This window comes from Chiloscyllium punctatum, chromosome 9 (genome assembly GCF_047496795.1).
Source record: "Chiloscyllium punctatum isolate Juve2018m chromosome 9, sChiPun1.3, whole genome shotgun sequence".
NCBI classification, from domain to species: domain Eukaryota; kingdom Metazoa; phylum Chordata; class Chondrichthyes; order Orectolobiformes; family Hemiscylliidae; genus Chiloscyllium; species Chiloscyllium punctatum.
The window spans coordinates 73,407,914-73,431,483 of record NC_092747.1 but is presented as its reverse complement, the minus strand read 5'-3'; the positions used below and the strand labels follow the sequence as shown (position 1 = coordinate 73,431,483).

At 42.0% G+C, this 23,570-nt stretch overlaps 1 protein-coding gene across 1 annotated transcript in view; it reads right to left on the bottom strand.

Moving 5' to 3' along the window:
• Nucleotides 1-23,570, bottom strand: part of LOC140481697 (centrosomal protein of 63 kDa-like) — a 77,644-nt gene that overhangs the window by 37,925 nt on the left and 16,149 nt on the right. The window contains exons 3-4 of the mRNA XM_072578273.1: nucleotides 19,049-19,220; nucleotides 8,993-9,088 (exon numbers count right to left, since the gene is read on the bottom strand). Of these exons, the coding sequence (XP_072434374.1) occupies nucleotides 8,993-9,088; nucleotides 19,049-19,220 (268 nt within the window). The remainder of the gene's footprint in view (nucleotides 1-8,992; nucleotides 9,089-19,048; nucleotides 19,221-23,570) is intronic.

Below are 23,570 nucleotides of genomic sequence, written 5' to 3'. Positions count from 1 at the left end.
ATGGGCACTCCCTCTAGTGACTTTCCTTCTTGGAGACAGGCTCACTCTCCTCAATTTGACCTGGTGCATGCATTGGGGTCACAGGCAACGAGGTGGTAAAGGGGGAGAGAATCTCTAGCATGTCTTAAGAAGAAGGTGTTACGGTGCCTGTCTGTCTGGGTGTTTGCTGGCACCATACCTTCACAAAAAGAAGGGCAGCTGGTGAGAGCTTGAGGTCCCTCATCTCTCTCTTGCCTTGCTAATGATGCTGAGAACCCACAGCTACAATGACCAAGTATGCAGCTACTGAGCATTCTACGAGACCCAGGTGACCAAGGCAGCTGGTAGTGTTTCCCAATGGAGACAGTTGTCATGTGTTTGCATACCAAAGCTAGCAGTGATGAGAAGTTGGAATGATTCCTCAATCTTTTGTTCTAGTCTCCCGTACCTCTGTTACATCTGCTTGATGCTCCTGTGCCTGGTCCTGCATGCTGACTATATCACTATAGCCAAGTTCAGAAGAACTGAATGGATGCCTGGTTTCTGACAATCCTTGGAGTGTTATAGATCTTGGACATTTCCTGATCACCACTGGAGGTTCCAAGTCTTGCACAGACATTTAAACCATTCCTTCTTGAAATGGAATTGAGTTTAAACTAGGATGGCTTAAAATAGTCCAGCAGATGAGTAGAACCCAAAGTAGAATGGAGATGAAAGAGAAGGTGAAGGATAGCACAGATGTCAGTGAGACAAAGTTAAATAATAAAGGCAGAGTTCATAATCCTAGTATTAGATAGGACAGACAACAGCATGACAGGAGACAAAGTAAGTCTGCATTAATTGCAGTGTAAGTGGCCCAACAGGAAAGGCAAATGAACTTGGGGTATGGATGGGTACATGGGACTGAAATATTGTAGCTATTACAGAAACAAGCTGAGGAAGGGACAAAATTAGCAGCTCAATCCTCTGGGGTACAGATGCTACAGGAAGGATAGAAAGGGAGGCAAGATGTGGTTGGGAAGAGCAGCAAGTTGCACTTTTGATTAGGGAGGACATCACAGCAGTACTGAGAGAAGACATGCATGGGGGTTCGTCTACCAAGTCTGTTTGGGCAGAACTGAGAAATAAAAAGGGGGAAATCACTTTGAGAGCATTGTATTATATGGCCCCCAATTATTAGTTGGAGATTGAGGAGTAAATATGTAAGGAAATCGCAGATAGCTATAAGTATAATAGGGTTGTAATAGTAGGTGATTTTAACTTTCCTAACATCGACTGGGACTGCTATAGTATTAAGGGCTTGGATGGAGAGAAATTTGTTCAGTGTGTTCAGCAACAGTTTCTCATGCAGTATGTGGACAGCCCTTCCAGAGAAGGAGCAAAACTTGACATCATGTTGTGAAATAAGTGAGAGACATGTTAGTGGAGGAGAACTTTGGGACAACTGACCATAATTCCACTAGTTTTAAAAATGGCTATGACAAAGGATATATCTGGTCCACAAGCTGAAGTTCTAAATTGGGCCAAGGCCAATTTAGACAGGAAGTTTCAAATGTTGACCAAAGAGGCTGTTTGTAGGCAAAAAGACATTTGGTAAATGGGAGGCCTTCAAATTAATAGGAACATTCTGACCCTGAACCCTCATTAAAGTAAAAGGTAAGGTTGGCATGAGTAGGGAATCCTGAATGACAAGTTATTGAGGGCCTCGGCAACAAAATAGAGTCAGCATATGACACATATAGGCAGCTGGGATCAAGTGAATTCCTTGAAGAGTATAGAGTGTCAGAGTACACTCAAGAGTGAATCAGGAGGGCTAAAACACAACACAGCTTTGGCAAATAAGGTAAAGGAGGATCTAAAAAGACTCTGCAAGTACATGACGGGCAAGAGTAAATAGGGAGAAAACAGGGCCCTTAAAGACCAAAAGGGGCAGCACGGTGGCAGTGGTTAGCACTGCTGCCTCACAGCGCCAGAGACCCGGTTCGGGCAACTGTCTGTGTGGAGTTTGCACATTCTCCCAGTGTCTGCGTGGGTTTCCTCCGGGTGTTCCGGTTTCCTCCTACATTCCAAAGATGTGCAGGTTAGGTGAATTGGCCACACTAAATTAACTGTAGTGTTAGGTGAAGGGGTAAATGTAGGGTAATGGGTCTGGGTGGGTTGCTCTTCGGAGAGTTGGTGTGGACTTGTTGGGCCGGAGGGCCTGTTTCCACACTGTGAGTAATCTAATCAAAAGGTCATTGTCAGAGCCACAAGAGATGGGCAAGATCTTAAATGTATATTTCTCATCAGTATTTACCATCAGGAAAGGCATGGATGATATGGAAATTAAGGAACTAAATAGTGATGTCTTGAAGAGAGTCGACATTACAGAAGGGGTGGTGCTGGAGGTCCTAAAACACATTAAGGTAGGTAAATCCACAGGACCAAAGAAGTATATTCTTGGACTTAGTGGGACGCTCGGGACGAAATTGTGGGGCACCGAGCAGAGCTATTTATATCATTAGTAGTCACAAGTGGAGTGTCCAAAAATTGGAGGTTGGCTAATTTGTGCTATTATTTAAGAAAGGTTTCAGGGAAATACGGGGCAGCACGGTGGCTCAGTGGTTAGCACTGCTGCCTCACAGCACCAGGGTCTCAGTTTCGATTCCAGCCTCAGGCAAGTGTCTGTGTGGAGTTTGCACATTCTCCCAGTGTCTGCATGGGTTTCCTCTGGGTGCTCCAGTTTCCTCCTACATTCCAAAGATGTGCAGGTCAGGTGAATTAGCCATGCTAAATTGTCCACAGTGTTAGATGCATTAGCCAGAGGGAAATGGGTCTGAGTAGGTTACTCTTCGGAGGGTCGGTGTGGACTTGTTGGGCCGAAGGAGCTGTTTCCACACTGTAGGGAATCAAATCTAATCTAAAAATAAAACCTGGGAATGACAGACTAGTGAACCTAATGCCCTGTAGTGGATAGGTTGTTAGAGGGAATTCTGAGAGACAGGATCTACAGGCATTTGGAGAGGCAAGGATTCATTTGGGATAGTTAGCATGGCTTTGTGCATGGGAATTCGTATCTTATGAATTTGATTGAGTATTTTGAAGAGGTGACCAAGAAAGTAGATGACGGCAATGTGGTAGATGTTGCTCACATGGACTTTAGCAAAGCCTTTGACAAGGTACCACATGGTAGATTGTTGAGTAAGATTAAATCTCATGGGATCCAGGCAGAGCTAGATAATTGAATACAACATTGGCTTGATGGTAGAAGACAAGAGCATGGTGGTCAGGGGTTGTTTTTCTAACTGGAGGCCTGTGATCAAGTGGTGTGCCACAGGGATCATCATTAGGTCCACTGTTATTCATCATTGATATAAAAAGGATTTGGATGAGAATTGAGGGAGACACAGTTAATAATTTTGCAGATGACACCAAGATTGGTGGTATAATGGACAGTGTCAAAAGGTGTGGTGCTGGAAAAGCACAGCCGGTCAGTCAGCATCAGAGAAGCAGGAGAGTTGACGTTTCGAGCATGAGTTCTTCATCAGGAATGAACAGCACCACACCTTTTAACTCTGATCTCCAGTATCTGCAGTCCTCATTTTCTCCTGGTATAGCAGACAGTGAAGGTTATCTGGGAACGTAGCTAGATCTGGATCAACAGGGCTAATGCGCTGAGGAATGGCGATAGTATTAAATATTGGTGGGTCAATACAGGGTTCCCTCCACAATTTTCTTGTCAGGTCCATGTCCCCACCTCCCAGCACCTTCCCCTGCCACCGCAGGAATTGCAAAACCTGCACCCTCACCTCCCCCGCACATCCACCAGAGTTTTATCTACACTTCCACATATCATTTACTGTATCCGTTGCTCCCAATGCAGTTTCCTCTACATTGGGGAGACAGGACGCCTACTTGCAGAGGGCATCAGAGAACATCACAGGGACACCCGCATCAATCAACCCTACCACCCTGTGGCCGAACACTTCAAATCCTCCAAGTACATGCAGGTCCTGGGCCTCCTCCATCACCACATCCTCACCACGTGGAGGAAGAATGCCTCATCATCTGCCTCGGGACCTTCCAATCCCATGGCATCAATGTGGATTTCACCAGTTTACTCATTTCCCCCCCCCCACCAGTTTCAACTCCCAGCCCGGCACCACCCTCATGACCTGTCCTACCTATCCATCTTCCTTCCCACCTATCTGCTCCACCCTGCTCTCTGACTTATCACCATTACCCCCACCTCCATCTACCTAACCCCCAGTCCCACCCCCTCTCATAATTAGACTCCCTACAGTATGAAAACAAGCTATTTGGCCCAACAAGTCCACACCGACTCTCCAAAGAGTAACCTACCCAGCCCCATTCCCCGACCCTGTATTTACCCCTGACTAAAGCATCTAACATTAAGGGTAATTTAGCATGGCCAATTCATCTAACCTGCATATCTTTGGATTGTGGGAGAAAACCGGAGCACCCGGAGGAAACCCACACAGACACGGGGAGAATGTGCTATCTCAACATGGACAGTCGCCAGAGGGTGGAATCGAACCCGAGTCCCTGGCGCTGTGAGGCAGCAGTGCTAACCTCTGAGCCACTGTGCTGTCCATTGTCACTTATCATTTATCTCTTCATTCCCTCGGCCCACAAGCCTCATTCCTGATGAAGGGCTCTTGCCTGAAATGTTAATTCTACTGCTCCTCAGATGCTGCCTGACCTGCTGTGCTTTTCCAGCACCCCATTCTCGACTCTGATCTCCAGTCCTCACTTTCTCCCAGGATTTACACAGTCAATGCTAGAGTCCTGGGAGTGTTGCAGAATAAAGAGATCTCAGAGTACATGTTCTTTAGTGCCTTGAAAGTGCAGCCACAGGTAGACAGACCAGTGAAGGCAACTTTCATCATGCTTGCTTTCGATCAGTCTGTGCACTAAACATAGGAGCTGAGACATAGGAGTTGCATCTGTGCAAGATGTTGGTGAGGCCACACTTGGAGTACTGCATGCAATTCTGGACACCCTGCTGTAGAAAAGTGATAGTTGAACTAGAAAGAGTGCAGAAAAGATTTTCTAGGAAGTTTCTTGGACAGGAAGGTTTGAGTAATAAGGGGAGGTTGGATAGGCTGGGACTTTTTTGCCCTGGAATCAGAAACTGAGGGATGACCTTACAGAGGTCTACAAAATCATGAAGCATAGCTAAGGTAGATAGCCAACAGCTTTTGCCCATGGTAAGGCAGTCAAAAACTAAAGGGCATAGGTTTAAGGTGAGAGGAAACAGATACAAAGCGTCCAGAGAGTCAGTTTTTTCAGAGAGGGTGGTCTCAGAGAGAATTGGTGGAAGTGAGTACAATTTTGTCATTAAAGCAATGTGTAGGCAGGTACATGGATAGGATAGACATGGAGGTATATGGACCAAATACAGACAAATGGGACAAGTTTAATTGTGAAAACTGGGTGGCATGGGCAAGTTGGGCCGAAAGGCCTGTTTCTATGCTGTAGACATCTATGATACAAAGTCCGATGGTTAGCATCATGCAACCAAAACAGAAAATAGACAGATCGAGGCTGCACCCAACTTCATTTCCAATTATTTTCTCCACTTGAATCCTGAAAAGGAGGTATGGTAAAGAGTACCTTTCTGAATTGGGGTGATTGGATGTAGAGAGAGTCACTGTTCTGGGAATCTTTGGACAATTGATGACCTGTCTAGTCCATTGAGTATTCAATCTCCGCTTTGCTTCTCTAAGATAGCTAGAAGCCTGCTAAGTATAAAAATCCACAAAACATAATTTTTTAAATGAAATATTTAATTTTGTGAAATCATGTGCCCTGGCTCTCTCGAGGTGTCCCATCAATTTTGTGCCAGCAGCACCTGAATTTATTTCAACCTTTACTAATCTGATATTGCTTTAATTACAAAGTGAAGAAAAAGTTGCAAATGCCAATGACGTGATGATCAAAACTCACGTAGTATTAATTTTTATAGTTTAGTTTTTTTTTCCTAATCTGTCAGCTCTTTGACAGTTGGGGTAACTTACTTGCTAATTAGTTCATTTGTTGTCTATGCAGGAGAATGAATTAACTTTCCTTATCTTGCCAAAGTCTCTGCATTGTTTATATGGCTCTACTGATTGCATTCAAGAGTAGAACATAGTCTAATAAGGAACACCATAATCACAATCTGGCTAGAAGTGGATGTCAGATCCAGTTTGTTATTAAAGAGAGAATGCCTCGTCATGAGCAAGAAGATTGGCTCAGCACTGTATAAGATGAGAGTGGTGCTGGAAAACCACAGCAGGTCAGGCAGCATCCGAGGAGCAGGAAAATTAACGTTTTGGGCAAAAGCCCTTCATCAGCCTAATGAAGGGCTTTTGCCCAAAACGTCAATTTTCCTGTTCCTCAGATGCTGCCTGACCTGCTGTGCTTTTCCAGCACCACTCTAATCTTGACTCTGATCTCCAGCATCTGTAGTACCCACTTTTGCCTCGGCACTGTATAATCTGACTGATATATTAAGAGTCATCATTACTCTGGAGTCCATTTGATCACTGTATGTGCAACATTACACTCGTTTTAGCCACGTCAGCTGAAGAGGTAACAGTTTTAGGAAGAATTCAGAGAAAACCATTCAAATTTAGGATCGTTGCTACATTCCCTCCAATTGCTGGAGTCACAGCAATCTGCATGTAAATGAAGAAACTTGCTGATGACCCAGAGTTAGGTGGCACTGTAGACATTATAGATGATAACATAAAATAACAAAGGGGTATTGATAGACTAGGTGAACTGGCAAAACTGTGGCAAATGGAGTTCAAAGTAAGCAAATGTGAAGTTATTTATTTTGCACCATGAAAAAGGATAGATACTTCTAAAAAAGATAGTTTCTAATTGGTATGAAGTTAAATACAATGGATGTCCAAAGAGACTTGGGAGTTCAGGTCCACAAATCTTTAAAATGCCACAAAAAGGTGCAGAAAATGATCAAGAAAGCTGATGGAATGCCAGCCTTTGTTTCTGGAGGACTGGAGTACAAGGATGCAGAAGTTATGTTGCAACCTTCGTTGGACCTCATTTGGAATATTGTGAACAGGTCTGGGCACCACATCTTAGGAAGAACATGTTGGCCTTGGAGGAAGTGCAATGTAGGCATAAAACAATGATACAAAAGTTAAGGGGTCATCTAATCAGAATCTATAAGATATCAACAAGAAAAGACAGAATAGATAAAGGTAAACTATTTCTGTTGATTGTGTTCCTAGAACGAGATATAGTCTAAAAATTATGGCTAGACTGTTCAGGAGAGATTTAGAAAGCACTTTTACACACTGTGTGGTAACTCTTCAAACAGAGTTGATGGTAATTCCGTTGCTAATTTTAAATCTGAGATAGATATATTTTTGTGCAAAGGTATGATGGGAAGTGGGCCAAAGGAAAGCTTTAGGAGTTAGGCTACAGATCAGCCACAATCTCATTGAATGGCAGAACAGGTTGGAGGCACTGAATGGCTTACACCTGCTGTGGTGTTCTTGTTTACCGTGGATACTGAATTGGAGTTCTTCTACTGTGCCAATCATCTACTGGATGGTTATCTGAGTAACCTCAATTTTAAAAAAACTCTCTATAATCAATTTCCTAAGTATGAATGAGATATAGAAAGGTCATAGATATACAATACTATAGCTCAATTCCTTACTTGTACTCCTCTATAAAAGGACAATTGCATCTTGAACTAGACAGGGATTTTGAAAAAAATGATAAGGGAAGGACAGTTACAATCTCAAACACTCAAGACATTCATCTGGGATAGTTGGGTTTTGGTGAGCATGTGGATGACTGCCAAGAGTAATTTGCATCAAAGTTTCTGCTGCAAATAGGATAGATGACTGCAAGGTTTCAAATGGGTTACTGACTCAATTTCCTCACCATTTCTGATATGCATTTGCTTTACATGGATATGCGACACCATTTTAGTAAACTATTGGTGCATCCAGATGCAATGATCCTAGTGATATACAGCTGAGAATAGGGGTCTCAACTATTAATGATCTTGTTAATCACTTGGAAGAATGGGCTGAGTACATTGTATCACCAACAAATCATCTACAAAGTCAGCTACGAAATCAAGTGATGATGAGGATACAAAATGAGTCTTAAGGAAGGCAACAACCATTTTTCAGATGGAATATAATGTGGAAAAGTGCATAGTTGTTTGCTTTGACAAAAGAAAATAAAGCAGTATAATATTTAAAACAGAGACATTGCAGAATGCAGTATCAAAAGGGATCTGGGTGTCTGACATAATTCACAAAGATAGTGTTCAGGTCTACCAATTAACTCAAAGTGAATGGAAACATTAGCCTTTTTTTGCAAGGGGATGAGCTACAAAAATAGGAAGACTTAGTACAATTATACATGCAAAGATGAAACAGCACCAATAATATTGTATACAGTTCTAGAGCCCTAGGTTTTTACATAGTTATATACTTGTATTGGAAGCAGTTCCAAAAGCTCCAAAGTAGGCTGATTTCGGAGATAAAGGTTCTCTTATAATCAAAGGTTGAGTAGATTGTGCCCATATTTATTAGCACTCAGGACAATGAGAGATAATTATGTGAAATGTAACATTATGAGGGGGTTTGAAAGTATGGCTCACATTATAAAGCAATGAAAAGTATGCATGCTAGTTGAACAAAAAAGAAGTTTCAGAATCTTTATCCTCAGATCCTCCTGCTAAGCCAAAAGTGAAGTGAGACTTGATAAAAAAAATTCCTTGACTAGGAATTCTCTGGAAGCTGTTTCGACTCTGCAATATAATTTGAGGATTGAGACAGAAGCCCCACTTAGGTCCACAAGCAGAATTTCAGTTGCTTGCAATTATGGTATGCAGGAACAGCTCAGGAAAAAGAATTACAAATCATAATTTTAAGCGAAGTTACATACATTTTTAAAATTACAAGCCTAATCAGTATATTCCAGTATTTAGAAATTGAACTTTGATTAAAAATCATCCAGCAAAATATATTTCACTTACATCAGATTTAAAGGATTTAAGTCGTTCTTTACATTTATGTATCATTTCCCTGTGAAAGTTCCCAAAGTCTTCTAACTGCTGATGAAGTTTACCCACCTGTGAAACAGAATGGATCATAGAGTCATAGAGATGTATAACTTGGAAACAGACCTCATCCATGCTGACAAGATATCCTAAACTAATATTGTCCCATTCACCAGCACTTGGCTCATATCCCTCTAAACCTCTCCTATTCATATACCCATCCAGCTGCCTTTTAAAATGTTGTAATTATACCACCTCCACACTTCTTCTGGCAGCTCATTCCATACACCAAGACAAAAAAACTGCTAATGCTGCAATCCAAAGTAGGCAGACAGAAGGCTGGAAGAACACAGCAAGGCAGGCAGATCAGGTGGAGGAGAAGTCAACATTTTGGGTTTAACCCCTCTCCCTAGATGCACCACCCTCTGCAAGAAAAAGTTGCCCCTTAGGTCCCTTTTAAATCTTTCCTCCCTCACTTAAAACCTATACCCTCTAATTTTGACTCTCCCACCGCAGGGAAAAGACCTTGTCTATTTACCCTATTTATGCCCCTTGTGATTTATAAACCTCCAAGCTCACCCCTCAGCCTCCAACACTCCAGGTAAAACACTCCCGGCTGAATTAGTCTCTCCCTAGGGCTGAAACCCTCCAACACTGACAACATACTTGTAAATCTTTTCTGAACCCTTTCAAGTTTCACAACTTGGAGATGCCGGTGTTGGACTGGGGTGTACAAATTTAAAAATCACACAACACCAAGTTATAGTCCAACAGTTTAATTGGAAGCACACTAGCTTTTGGAGCGTAGCTACCACCTGATGCAGGAGCGTCGCTCCGAAAGCTAGTGTGCTTCCAATTAAACCTGTTGGACTATAACCTGGTGTTGTGTGATTTTTAACTTTTAAGTTTCACAACATCCATCCTATAGCAGCGAGACTAGCATTGTATGCAACATTCAAAAGGTGACCTAACCAAAGTCCTGTACAGCTACAAAATGACCTCCCAACTCCTTTACTCAATGCACTGATGAATAAAGGCAAGCTTTCCAAATACTTTCTCTGTAATTTTTTTTATCAAATGCTTAAAATGCAATCGTAGAATGGTTACAACACAGAGGCCATTCACCCGTATTGTGGTTAATTTGCAATAGAAGGATAAATTTACTGATTCTTCACTCCAGTAAAAGGACCTGTGCTTGAAAGGAACATGGATTCAAGAATCAGAGGAAGTAACTGTAATTCTTGGTCCCTTTGAGCATAGCTTCTATCGGGAGTACAAGAGTGACAAATGTATTCAGAAGTTTTGTAAATGTCAACAATTGAAAAGACTGCAGTCACTGTCTTTTCCAAGGTGTATTTTATTGTAACCTGAAAGCAAAACTTGGAAAATCATTCTCAGTTATCTCATAGGACACTTTAATGGGTACAGGTAACAGTTAGACCTGTGTCTGGTGAGTTGAGCCAAATATGATATATGATTATTCTATAGCCAGTCATGGCACAGTATCTGATGGATAGACCATTCATTTGTACTGTGGATTCAGTTACATACCTAGACACTTATAGGAATTAGCAAGAGAACAGAAATAGACCATTCAGCCTTAAAGCATACTTCACCATTCACTTAAATAACTTCTGATCAATACATCAATTTCATTCACCTACTTTACACTATATAACAGGTTTTCAGTCATGAAACTTTCAACTATTGGGACTCAAAATTCTACGTGTATTACTCTTTGGGAGAGAGAAACTCTAACTTAAAGAATATTTCCCTTAATTCTCTAATCCACTCCCCTCCCCAAAGCCAGACATAAAATAGTTTCTATATATGAAATTGATCATATCAAAAATTGTGGGGAAGCAAGATCAAAAGGAGAGTGAGGAATTCAAAGAAAATATGAAGTCTGGAAATGACAAATGAACAACCTGCAAAACCTTCTGCACTAACATATGCGAGGTTCTGCATTTTGGGAAAACAAATCTTAGTAAGACTTATACATTTAATGGTAAGGTCCTAGGGAGTGTTGCTGAACAAAGAGACCTTGGAGTGCAGGTTCATAGCTCCTTGAAAATGGAGTCACAGATAGATAGGATAGTGAAAAATGCGTTTGGTATGCTTTCCTTTATTGGTCAGAGTATTGAGTACAACAGTTGGGAGGTCATGTTGTAGCTGTACAGGACATTGGTTAGGCCACTGTTGGAATATTGCGTGCAATTCTGGTCTCCTTCCTATTGGAAAGATATTGTGAAAGTTAAAAGGGTTCAGAAAAGATTTACAAGAATGTTGTCAGGGTTGGAGGATTTGAGCTATAGGGAGAGGCTGAACAGGCTGGGGCTGTTTTCCCTGGAGCGTTGGACGCTGAGGGGTGACCTTATAAGGGGTATATATAGGGCAAATAGGCAAAGTCTTTTCCCTGGTGTCGGGGAGTCCAGAACTAGAGGGCATAGGTTTAGGGTGAGAGGGGAAAGATATAAAAGAGACCTAAGGGGCAGAGGGTGGTATGTGAATGGAATGAGCTGTCAGAGGAAGTGGTGGAGGCTGGTACAATTACAACATTTAAGAGGCATTTGGATGGGTTTATGAGTAGGAAGGGTTTGGAGGGATATGGGCCGGGTGCTGGCAGGTGGGGTTAGATTGGGTTGGGATATCTGGTCAGCATGGATGTGTTGGACCGAAGGCTCTGTTTCCATGCTGTGCATCTCTATGAGTCTATAACATCTGGCACATTGTGGTAGAATTAGGAAGCTGTACCACAGGCTAATTAAACAACAGCCTGACTGTTAAGCTCTCATAATCATACATTACATTCAATATCTTAAGACACCTGCACACCATCTTTGGATATATTCTGTTCCACCAGAACAGAACAGTCCGAGAGGCAAAGACAAACCAGGAAGTAGAAAATCAGGAAGGAGTGTCCGTAGAAGTCATCAGCATTGCCACCGGAACTCACGGTATCACATCAACTCTGGTAACAAGATCTTCTGCTCATTACCATCCAACATCCTCAGTCTCCCAATTAATCAGTACTTCCCATGTCAAACATCCCTTGAAGAAAAACTAAGGAAAGCAGGAGCACAGCTCTTATGTATGTAATTAAGTGTGTACTATCCCTTTAAGAGAGTGGGTCTGGTGACCTGGACAAAAGTAAGGACTGCAGATGTTGGTGATCTGGAGGTAGGAGCGAGAAGAGACAGTCTAAAACTAATGGGGACTAAAACTAATGGGGAGCTGAGATCCCTACAATAATGTATTCCTTGTTCAAGTTTACTTGTCTTCTATTTAGTGTCCTATTTACAGTTCTAGAGAACCACAAACGTAATAACTGACTATGGGAGGCAGATCCAGCCACAAACTGTGTGAGAACACTATTTTGTTTGGTGTTAGGAGGGAGGATATTGCCCAAACTTCAATAAATGATATAGGATTGCAGAGGGAAGTGGTCGTAAGGGACTTGGGCTGTGTTCAATGCCAGGTAGTGGGCTGAGAGGGGACTCAAGGTGCAGCCAATGGCTGAAGAGTGGAGTTCTCACCTGGGAGCTTGACGGAAATCTTTGTGTGTACACCAGGGGGCTCACACTGTAGTCAATGCCCGGGAAGAATGGTATGCTAACAGACACTGTGAGGGAGCAGCCGAAGCGCAGAGTGCTCACTAAGGGGACTTGGGCTGCATCGGCTATTAAATTCGAATGGTAGGAAAAAATCTCACTGATGGGAGAACAAAATGGCAGATCACTGCTGTGAGGCAGCAGTGCTAACCACTGTGCCACCATGCTGCCCAGATTTGTGCTGTACCTATTTATAAAAACCAGAAATATTCTATGATCACCATTGAGTTTAGTACAAAATAATTTCGAACACATCTCATTGTTCTTCATACGCCTTATTGGTGGGTTTCTCTGGTTCCACCTAACTCCTTACAATTGCAGTGGTACTTGAAAACCAATGCAATTAGATCCCTGGCACTCTGTTTGTCTTTAGATATACATTCAAATGTTTGGTGTACAGCATCTAACTTTCTGTCCCTTCATTAAATAGGCCCATCACTTCAAATTGATCTGCGATCTGAGGACTTGCACACCCAGATCCCTCTGCATATCAATATTCCTAAGGATTCTGTCAAGCACTATATAATTTCCACCTGTAGTTGGCCTTCCAAAATGCATCACCTCACATTTGTCTGGATTAAACTCCATCTGCCATTTTTTCACCCTTGCCTTTAACTAATCTACATCGTGCTACATCCTCTGATAATCCTCTTCATCAGTCACAACTTCACTAATCTTTGTATTACCTGCAAACTTACTAATTAGACCAGCCATGTTATCCTCCAAATCATTCACGGAGCCCATGAACAAGTGAGGTTCCAGCACTGATCCCTGTGGAACATCACTAGTCACAACCCTCTATTCTGAAAAGCATCCTTCCCCTGCTACCCAGTCTCTTGTAACTAAGCCAGTTCTGAATCCACCTTGCCAGGTCACCCCTGATATCATGTGTGTTCACATTTGTACAGCGTGCCATGAGGGACTTTGTCAAAGGCTTTACTAAAATCCATGTAGGCATCAACCACTTTTCCCACAATGACCTTCATCAAAAAACTCAAAGTTACTGAGGCACAAACTTCCCAGCTCAAAACCATGCTGTCTATCACTAAAAAGTCCATTTGTTTCTAAATGCATCCCTGAGAATTTTTACCAATAATTTCCCTGCCACTGGTATGAGGCTCACAGGCCTGTAGCTTCCCAAATTATTCCAGCTACCCTCCTTTTCAGTGGGACCACCAAGCCACCGTTCTAGAACTAGAACTTTGGCTATTCTCGAATCATCTGGAATTTCACCGGTGGTCCTGGTTGCAGAAATTAATGTTAAGTTAGGATATGGTTAATAAGCTGGCAGATTCAAAAACAATTTTGCAAGAGATTTTGAATAGATATAAAGATGTCTTCAAGGGAACCTTGGAAAAAATGAAGAGTAGAAACTGTTGAAGCCAGAGGCTCATCCAAGGAGTCTGATTGTGCAACTTGTGCCATATGCCATCCATCCTAAAGTGGAAGCAGAACTGGAAGTGTTGGAACTAGTAACTAGCAGTGAGTGGGCCATTCCAATCATTCCTGTCTTAAGAAGAAATGGCACAGTGAGGATTTGTGGCAACTTTAAAGATCACAGTCAACCTAGCCCTGTTTGTGGATCAAGACCCACTTCCATTCATGGAAGACTGTTCAGTGGGCTGGGGCAAAGCAATTCTCAAAAATGGACCTGTTACAGGCCTACTTATAGATGGGGGTCACAAAGGAGTCCCAGCCATTGCTGATGATAGTGACATAGGAGACTGTTCCGCTATAAGTAACTTCTTTTTGGTATCATCCCAGTGCCTGCTGTAATCCAGAGGGCATGGACTTAGTTTTCATTGGATTACCAGGTATCTAGTGCTATCTGAATGATATTTTGGTTACTGAGTCCTCTGAAATGGAGCATTTGAAAAAAACCTAGAATAAATTCTGAAAGGATTACTGCAGCATGGCCACAAGTAAAAAGGGACAAATACAAGACACTGCAAGTTTTTAAAAGAGATTTTTATGGAGTCTTGTGTTTCTGTACTACAGTGGCTATCGTGTTCACCTAGCACACAAAAGGTCCCTGGTTCGAAACTAGGTAGAAACAGCAGACCACCTTCAGTATCCAGGCAGGGCATGCCACACCCACTGGCTGATGAATGAATCAAGCTCATTGTGGGGCGGAACGGTGGCTTGGTGGTTCGCATTGTTGCCTCACAGTGCCAGGGACCCAGGTTTGATTCCAGCCTTGGACGACTGTGTGCGGAGTTTGTACATTCTCCCCGTGTCTGCGTGGGTTTCCTACAGGTGCTCTGGTTTCCTCCCACAATCCAAAGATGTGCAGGCAGGCGGATTGGCCAACCTAAATTAGCCCATAGTGTCCAGGGATGTGTAGGTTAGGTGGATTGGCCGTGGGTAGTGCAGGGTTACAGGGAGTAGGGTAGAGGGAGTGGAGTGTGGGTGGGATGCTCTTCAGAGGGTTAGTGAGGAGCTGTTGAGCCGAATGGCCTGTTTCTGCACTGTAGAGATTCTATGGGACTTTATGGAGTACCTGGGCCATGTAATCGATGGCAAGGGACTACACAATGTGCCCAAGATGACAGAGGCTATGAAGGTTCCTGAACCAGAGAATGTTTCTCAGCCAAGATCATTCTTAGGACTTGTAAATTATGATGGAAAGTCCATGTCTGACCTAGCAACCATGGTAAAACTCCTGCATAAATTGTTGTGTAAAGGATGGCTGTGGAAATGGACTCAGCTTACTGGGAGCTGAAGCAAGCCTAAAAAATGCCAGAGGTGTTGTCCCATTTTGATCTGAAGTTGCCACTACAGTTAGTGTGTGATGCCTTGCCTTATGGGATTAGCACTGTACTGTTGCACATCTTACCAAATGGAAAGGAAAGGCTCATTGTGTTCATAGAGTTCACTAAAGATGGAGGAGAAGTATGCCTAGGTGGAAAAGGAAGTATTGGGCATCATGTTTGGTGTTGAGAATTTTCTTTACAGTGGGAACTTTTTGCTGCTGAAAGACTATAGGCCACTTAGCTCTATTTTTGGCCTATATGTGAGAATACCATTAATGGCAGCAGCATGCCGACAGAGAAGGGCACTGGCTCTGTCAACCTACTCATATGGAATCAGTTACTGACAAGTCAGAGAAGCACAGAAATGCAAATGCTTTGTCAAGGTTACCACTACCAGGAAAAAAGGATATTCCCAAATGGGATTATATACTTTTTGTCAAAAAGACTAGGTATTAGTATCAGTGAGTCAGGTGCAGAACACTGTCCAGAATGACCGGTCTTGAAACTCCTGAGAGAAAGGACCTGCCATAAGATATTACCCAGAATTGCACCTTTACCTGTCCAGGAGATGGGAGTTGACCGGATCAGACAGGTTTTTACTGAGGAATAAGAGTTGATACTCCTCCCCCATTAAGAGGAAAGGTGCTGGAACAAATGCACCAAGGGCATCCTGATGTGGTACAAATGAAAGAAATACCTCAGAGCTACTTTTGGTGGCTGAAGGCTGTCTCCCAGATGGAGAGAAAGTGGGATCCTCTGAATCCTGTGCATTTATAAGACGTCGTCAATGTCATCCCTTCAAAGAGAATGGCCTCAATTACCATGGCAGTAGATGCACACGGATTTCTTTGGACCAGTGGCCATGATTGTCCACTCCAAGTGGCATAAGGTCGTGGTCATGAAGTTTTTATCTGCAGAAGCAATGATAGACCAACTGTTTGGAATATCTGCCAAGTTCACAGATTTTAACTGTGAAGAAAGGATCCCCAAATAAGTCATGAGTGACAGTGGCCCATAGTTTGCAGCACAAGATTCAAGTTGTACCTGAAAAATCATGGAGTCAGACACATGAGATCGGCTCCATAACTCCCTGCAACAAACAGCCAGGGAGAGAGATTTGTACAAACCTTGAAGCAAGCCTTAAAAGACCTCAAGGAGTAAGTCACTCAGAAAGTAATTCAAGAAAGTTCCTCAGCATGTACAGGAAATGCCAAATGCAATGATAGTTCAGAATTATATGTCTGGGGAGAAAATGGTGCTGGTGGCTCAAACAGGACTGTTGTCATAGATGGTGAAGGCTAAGGATTTATTGGTTTGGAGGAGACACGTGGACCAGTTGGTTGCTGTATCTCACCGATGGTGAGATATCTCACCGATGGAGGGATGGTCACGATTCTGGAGTCAAGGAGATGTCTTCTAGGAATCATCATCCGAGGGAGATTAGTCATGTTAATGAATACTTCATAAAAGGTCATTTTCTTTATCCATGTTTTGTTTTATAAATGTTCCTGACAATATATATATGCTAGCCACAATGCCTGTATAATCATTGTAATTGGCGGAGAGATATTTATGTTAAGGAGATACTGAAATAAAAGGGGAGGACTGTTAAATATGTAGTTGGGCATTTGCTGCTCCTTTAAGAGAGGTCAGGTAGCCCAAAATCAGGAGCTAGGGGAGGCAGTTTAAAAACTGACTTTGGAGTTGAGAGAACTACAAGAAAAAGTATTCCCCGTTCAAGTCTACCATCCATCTGTCTTGGTGTTCTACTTATGCCTTTAGTGAACCATAAACTGGTGGACCTCTACTGTTCATGGTCTAAGTAAATGCTTTGGAAGAAAACGTGGCTGGTCTAATTAGTAAGTTTACAGATGATATGAAGATTGCTGGACATGTGGGTAGTGTAAGAGGATACAGCAGGATATAGATCAGTTGGAGGCATGGGTGGAAAAATGGCAGATGGGGTTTAAACCCAGACAAATGAGGTAATACATTTTGGAAGGTCAACTACAAGTGGAAATTACTCAGTGAATGGGAGAACCCTCAAGAGTGTTGATATGTTAAGGGACGTCTGTGTGCAGGTCCACAGATTACTGAAGGAGACAGCACAGGTAGATAAGACAGTAAAATAGGCCGATGGTGTGCTTGCCTTCATTGGAAGGGGCATTGAGTATGTCCTGCTGCTTTGTAGAACTTCAGTTAGACCATACTTGGAATATTGCGTACACTTCTGGTCAGCACACTACCAGAAGGATGTGAATGCTTTGGAGAGGGTGCAGAAAAGGTTTACCATGATGTTACCTGCCATTGAGGATTTTAGCTGTGAAGAAAGGTTGATGGACTATTTGTTTTCACTGGAATGCAGGAGGTTGAGGGGCAACCTGATAGAAGTTTCAAAAATTGGATAGAGTGGAATGTATGAGGCGTTTTCCTTGTGGTGGAGGGGTCAATTATGAGGGGACACAGGTTTAGGGTGTCGGGGGGGGGGGGTGTAGTTGGGGAGGGGTTCGAGTACTAGAACGTGCTGCCAGAGGAGGTGGTAGAAGCAGACACATTAGCATTATTCAAGAAGCACCTGGACAAAATATGGATACGAAGGGAGGGGTGTGGAACCTGTAAGTGAAGACAGTTTTAGTGTGGAAGGGAAAAATGTGTCAATGTAGTCTTGGAGGGCCAAAGGGCCTGTTCCTGCTGTGTTGTATTGTTCTTTGTTCTCAAACATAATACAAGCGTGCTTTCAGTGTCAGTCTTGATATCTCATTAGCAAAAGTGGCTTAATAGACTGAGCAGGATCACAATTAGTAATATGATGGTCCAGCACATCTCTCACTCTACTATCATCATCAAGCAATAGAATCAGCTATGATTTAGTGAGAAATATAAAAAAAAATCATGCCAACAGCACCTCAATGAGGTACGGAAAAGGGGTTCCAATCTGATGAAGCTACAACATTAGACTACCTGCATGCCAAAAACTTGAAGTAGCATGCTGCAGATAATGTTAAGCCAGAATAGAACCTAGGGATTAGAGAAAAAATTTGCAGTCCTACCATATTCATTGATGAGCAATTAAACAAGGAACCCAAACACGATACTTCAAAATCTTCTGCATATACAGTGATGGTGGAATCAATTTGATATGAAGAGGCAGTACATGCCACTGGGCAGAGAAATGTTTACGGGCCCTGATACAGGCAGACTATAATATAAAGGTTTGTGTTCCAACTTAGCAAGGCATCTTATGATGGAATCAGGATTTGCGTAGCTTGATTTTTTATTTAAAATACTGAACTCTAGCTGAAGGGAAACCAAAAAAAAAAATCCTTCAATTTCTAAGGCAACTAAAACCAAAATGGAAACCAAAACTTCCAGGGAGTCTGAAGCCAATTAAACATACAAAAAGATATATCAATTCAAGCTCAGTAGATACTAATGAGTCCACTGGTGACTATGGGGTAGGCTGAAGACAAGGCTAGATCCAGAAGTTGAGAATTAGCAAAAATACAGTTGCTGCAGCAGTTTACTTGAAAGTTAATATTGGTGGATCTGTGCCATCCAAACAGAGCTCATTGAAATTATTAGCTCAGTTTTACCTGTCATAGCTAATTAGTTCTCATTTTCAACTTGATTTACACTCAGTACAATGCCTGCATAAGATGCTGTCTTACCTCATTATGCTTCTGCTCAAGACAAGTCCGCATGTTGTTCAGTTCTAGTTCACGCATTTCAAGCTGGGTCTCAAGGCTTTGTGAATGCTGTTTCCATTCTGTGTTTTTACGGCTTACCATTACATCAATTTGATGTATTAGCTCCTGGAGTTCTGCTTCACACGAAGAGTCTCTGATATTTCAAATAAATAAATGATTTTTTTTTAGGAAATCAAATTTTCTCAGGCAAGAGGACAAGGAATGAGGAAGCATTTTCTTCAAAGTAACTTTAAGGTTTCTAGTCAAAACATGATATTCTAATATTTAAACTCCAGATTTTCAGCTTCATCTGCACGGATCTCTAATCTCCTCCTGAGCAGTTCTGGTGTTACGTAGTGAGATATACTACAAAGACAGATTGTGCACATTCCTAAAACGTTCTATGAATTATTATGGAAGGCAGCCATTCTGATTGATTTACCTGGATCTAGACTAATTGAGACTACCAAATATGTACTAAAAACTTGCTGTAATATTTGCTCGCAGTTTTTATGAAGTTGGGTACGTCAGCAAACTTACAGATGAAAACGTTCTGACAGCTGTCTTGACCCCTTGATTTTGGACCAAATATTGTTGACTGCGGCATGTCAGGGTTAATTATATTAAACTCTCATATAACGTGCATGTACTATACCAGAACTTGGATATTTGTGAAAAAAAATATTTTATTTTATTAGGAACTTGAAACATCAGCAACTTTGGTCTGTGTGAAACCTTTATTATGGTAATTGTGAATTTTATTGTGTACCTTCAGACTGTCTATGAGATATACAGAAACCTAAATTTGATTTTCCAATAAGATTTACGATTCAGGAATGGAATTTGTCCCTTTGATATTGTCTATTTCTCTAAGTTATACTTAGTTTCCTATTGTGTATTTTTAACACACTCTGTTCACCTTACTTTGAGCTTCACTTACTGAAAGGGAGCAAATTCTAATGATGCTGTAATAATTCAGTAATCATAGCAATTTAAAGATGCCAGGCAGCTTTCCAAGTCCAAGAAAATGGCATATTTCAAGGTCTGATACCAATGGATCTTTAGGCAGAAAACATTTAAATTTGAAAACTTCAGCTGAAGCCTATTTTGATAACTAACAAATAAAATAAACTTTTTGTACAGTTGGATCACTGTTCACAATGAGGTGGTGGCAATCTTGGTCTCATGTTCCCCCTTAGAAAATACCTTTGAATACCAGACATTTACAATAAGAAGTACACAAAACTATTAAATATAAATATATGTAAGTACTTTGAACATCAGGAACACAGTTTTAGATTGAAACCCTAATATCAATAACATGTTCCAAATCAAACTGGGTCAGAAGCAGGAACCTAACTTTGAGCAAGCCAGGCACAATGGCTAAAGGATGCCTTCTCAGAGTCATCTTTGACCTTGGCACCAGGGAGGCAACACGCCATTCTGATGTTTCACTGATGGCTGCAGAAATGTCTCTGCCCCTGACTCGAGAGTCCCCTGTCTCAAATCTATGACCTAACATACTCCTCAGGAATATCAAAATTCTCCCTCATCTCCTACATTTGACAGCAAGAGAACATCACCCTACTAAAGGCCATCTCTGCACTTTAATCTACAGACCCAGAAAATAGCATAGTCTTACTGCTCTAAAACAAAATAAAACTGCTCCAGGATAACTTAATACCCATGTTTTACGTTGTTTTTTTAAACTGAATGAGATCTCAGTAAAACAAAACAAAATTCCTCACTCTACTCACCATTTTAGATTTACAAAAATAAATGTCTTTTATTAAGGATGTGGAGGACCCAGTATTAGACTAGTGTGGACAAAGTAAAAAATCACAACACCAGGTTATAATCCAACAGGTTTATTTGGAAGCACTAGCTTTTGCAGTGCTGTTCCTTCAACCTGATGAAGGAGCAGTGCTCCGAAAACTAGTGCTTCCAAATAAACTTGCTGGAGTATAACCTGGTGTTGTCTGAGTCTTAAACAAATTGTGAAGCCTCATAAAATGTCTCAGTGACTAACCACAGTATTAAAAAGTTAACAAAATAAATAAGCACATGATCCATCAGGCTTGGTTTCATCCAGGATGTCATTTTTCAAAGAGTACCATCAGCTGAAATCCCATCAGTACTAAGTGTGATGGCCGTACATTTAAGAGAACTTTCTTCTGTGCAGCTTCTCTTGCAGAGAGGTATTGCCACAAGAATGTCTGCTTCAGAAGCAGTGGGTAAATAGCTTTGAGCTCCAAGTTTTTTTTTAAACAAGACAAAAGTAGTACGAGTAGATAGTCAGGCTCAAAAAGACGCAGAGTTTTCGTTGCAGTTGGAGTTTGGAGCTGGTTGTTGAAGCTAACAAATACAGCTCTCTCTATGCTGCTAGATTGCCTATTTTAAATGTTCCTTTCTCCTGGGCTAGAAGGGAGATAGTGAAGAAGATCTGTTTTATTGAATTTGCCTTTACCAAGGCTATGCTTATGCAATGCTGCTACTTTGGAACATCCAATAAGTAGTTAAATAATCTATTATTCTGCTAAGATTTCCCAATAGAGTTAAAATTATGCCTTTTTTGTGATTGTATTTTAACTATTTTTTGTAAAGCCTTGTAGTGGACCAACTGAACCACATAAGACCAGAAGACCATAAGGCATAGGAGTGGAAGTAAGGCCATTCGGCCCATTGAGTCCACTCCGCCATTCAATCATGGCTGATGGGCACTTCAACTCCATTTACCTGCATTCTCCCCGAGACAACAAGAATCTATCAATCTCTGCCTTGAAGACATTTAGCATCCCGGCCTCCACTGCACTCTGTGGCAATGAATTCCACAGGCCCACCACTCTCTGGCTGAAGAAATGTCTCCGCATTTCTGTTCTGAATTTACCCCCTCTAATTCTAAGGCTGTGTCCACGGGTCCTAGTCTCCCCACCTAACGGAAACAATTTCCTAGCGTGGAAACAATTTCCACCCTTTCCAAGCCATGTATTACCTTGTACGTCTCTATTAAGTCTCCCCTTAATCTTCTAAACTCCAATGAATACAATCCCAGGATCCTCAGCCGTTCCTCATATGTTAGACCTACCATTCCAGAGATCATCCGTGTGAATCTCCGCTGAACACGTTCCAGTCAGTATGTCCTTCCTGAGATGTGGGGACCAAAACTGGACACAGTACTCCAAATGGGGCCTAACCAGAGCTTTATAAAGTCTCAGTAGCACAATGGTGCTTTTATATTCCAACCCTCTTGAGATAAGTGACAACATTGCATTCGCTTTCTTAATCACGGACTCAACCTGCATGTTGACCTTGAGAGAATCCTCGACTAGCACTCCCAGATCCCTTTGTACTTTGGCTTTACGAATTTTCTCACCGTTTAGAAAGTAGTCTGCGCTTTTATTCTTTTTGCCAAAGTGCAAGACCTCACATTTGTTCACGCTGAATTCCATCAGCCATTTCCTGGACTACTCTCCCAAACTGTCTAGATCCTTCTGCAGCCTCCCCACTTCCTCAGTACTACCTGCCTGTCTACCTAACTTCGTATCATCTGCAAACTTTGCTAGAATTTCCCCAGTCCCTTCATCCAGATCATTAATATATAATGCGAATAGGTGTGGCCCCACCGAACCCTGCGGGACACCGCTCGTCACCGGCTGCCATTCTGAAAAAGAACCTTTTATCCCAACTCTCTGACTTCTGTTAGACAGCCAATCCTCAATCCATCCCAGTAGCTCACCTCGAACACCATGGGCCCTCGCTTTGCTCAGCAGCCTCCCATGTGACACCTTATCAAAGGCCTTTTGGAAGTCTAGATAGACCACATCCACTGGGTTTCCCTGGTCTAACCTACTTCTCACCTCTTCAAAGAATCTGGAACACAGCTCCTTACACTTGCCTTTAAATGAAAAATCAGGATCAAGGCTCTCTTTTTTTTGTATATTTTGAGGGCATTTGGTCTGGTCCATAACAGAAGTACTCTCATGATTTTGAAACATTCTACAAAAGGCTTTTTAAAAATTCACTCTCAACATGTGGGCATACTGGATGCATCAACATCTACTGCTCAACCTTTGTTGCCCTCCATAAAGTGGTGACGAGCTGCCTTTTTGAACCACTGTGGAGTACTTCGTGAACTTAGATCCATGATATCACTAGGGAGCAAACTCCAGGATTTTTACCAAGTGACACTGAAGGGACAGTGATATATTTGCAGGTCAGGATAGAGTGTTCTTGGAAGGAAACCTGCAGATTGTGGTCAGAAACAAAAACAGAAATTTGCTGGAGCAACTCAGCACATCTGGAGAGAAAGTATACATTTCATTTATTTTATACTATTGCAAATGGTGGTTTTCCCAGGTGTCTGCTGCCTTTGTCCTTTTAGATAGTATTGGTGGTGGCGAGTTTGGAAGGTGCTGTCTAAGGAACCATGATGAATTACTATAGTACAACTTGTAGATGCCACACACTGATACTTCTGAGTGTTGGAGATAGACGGACTGAATAT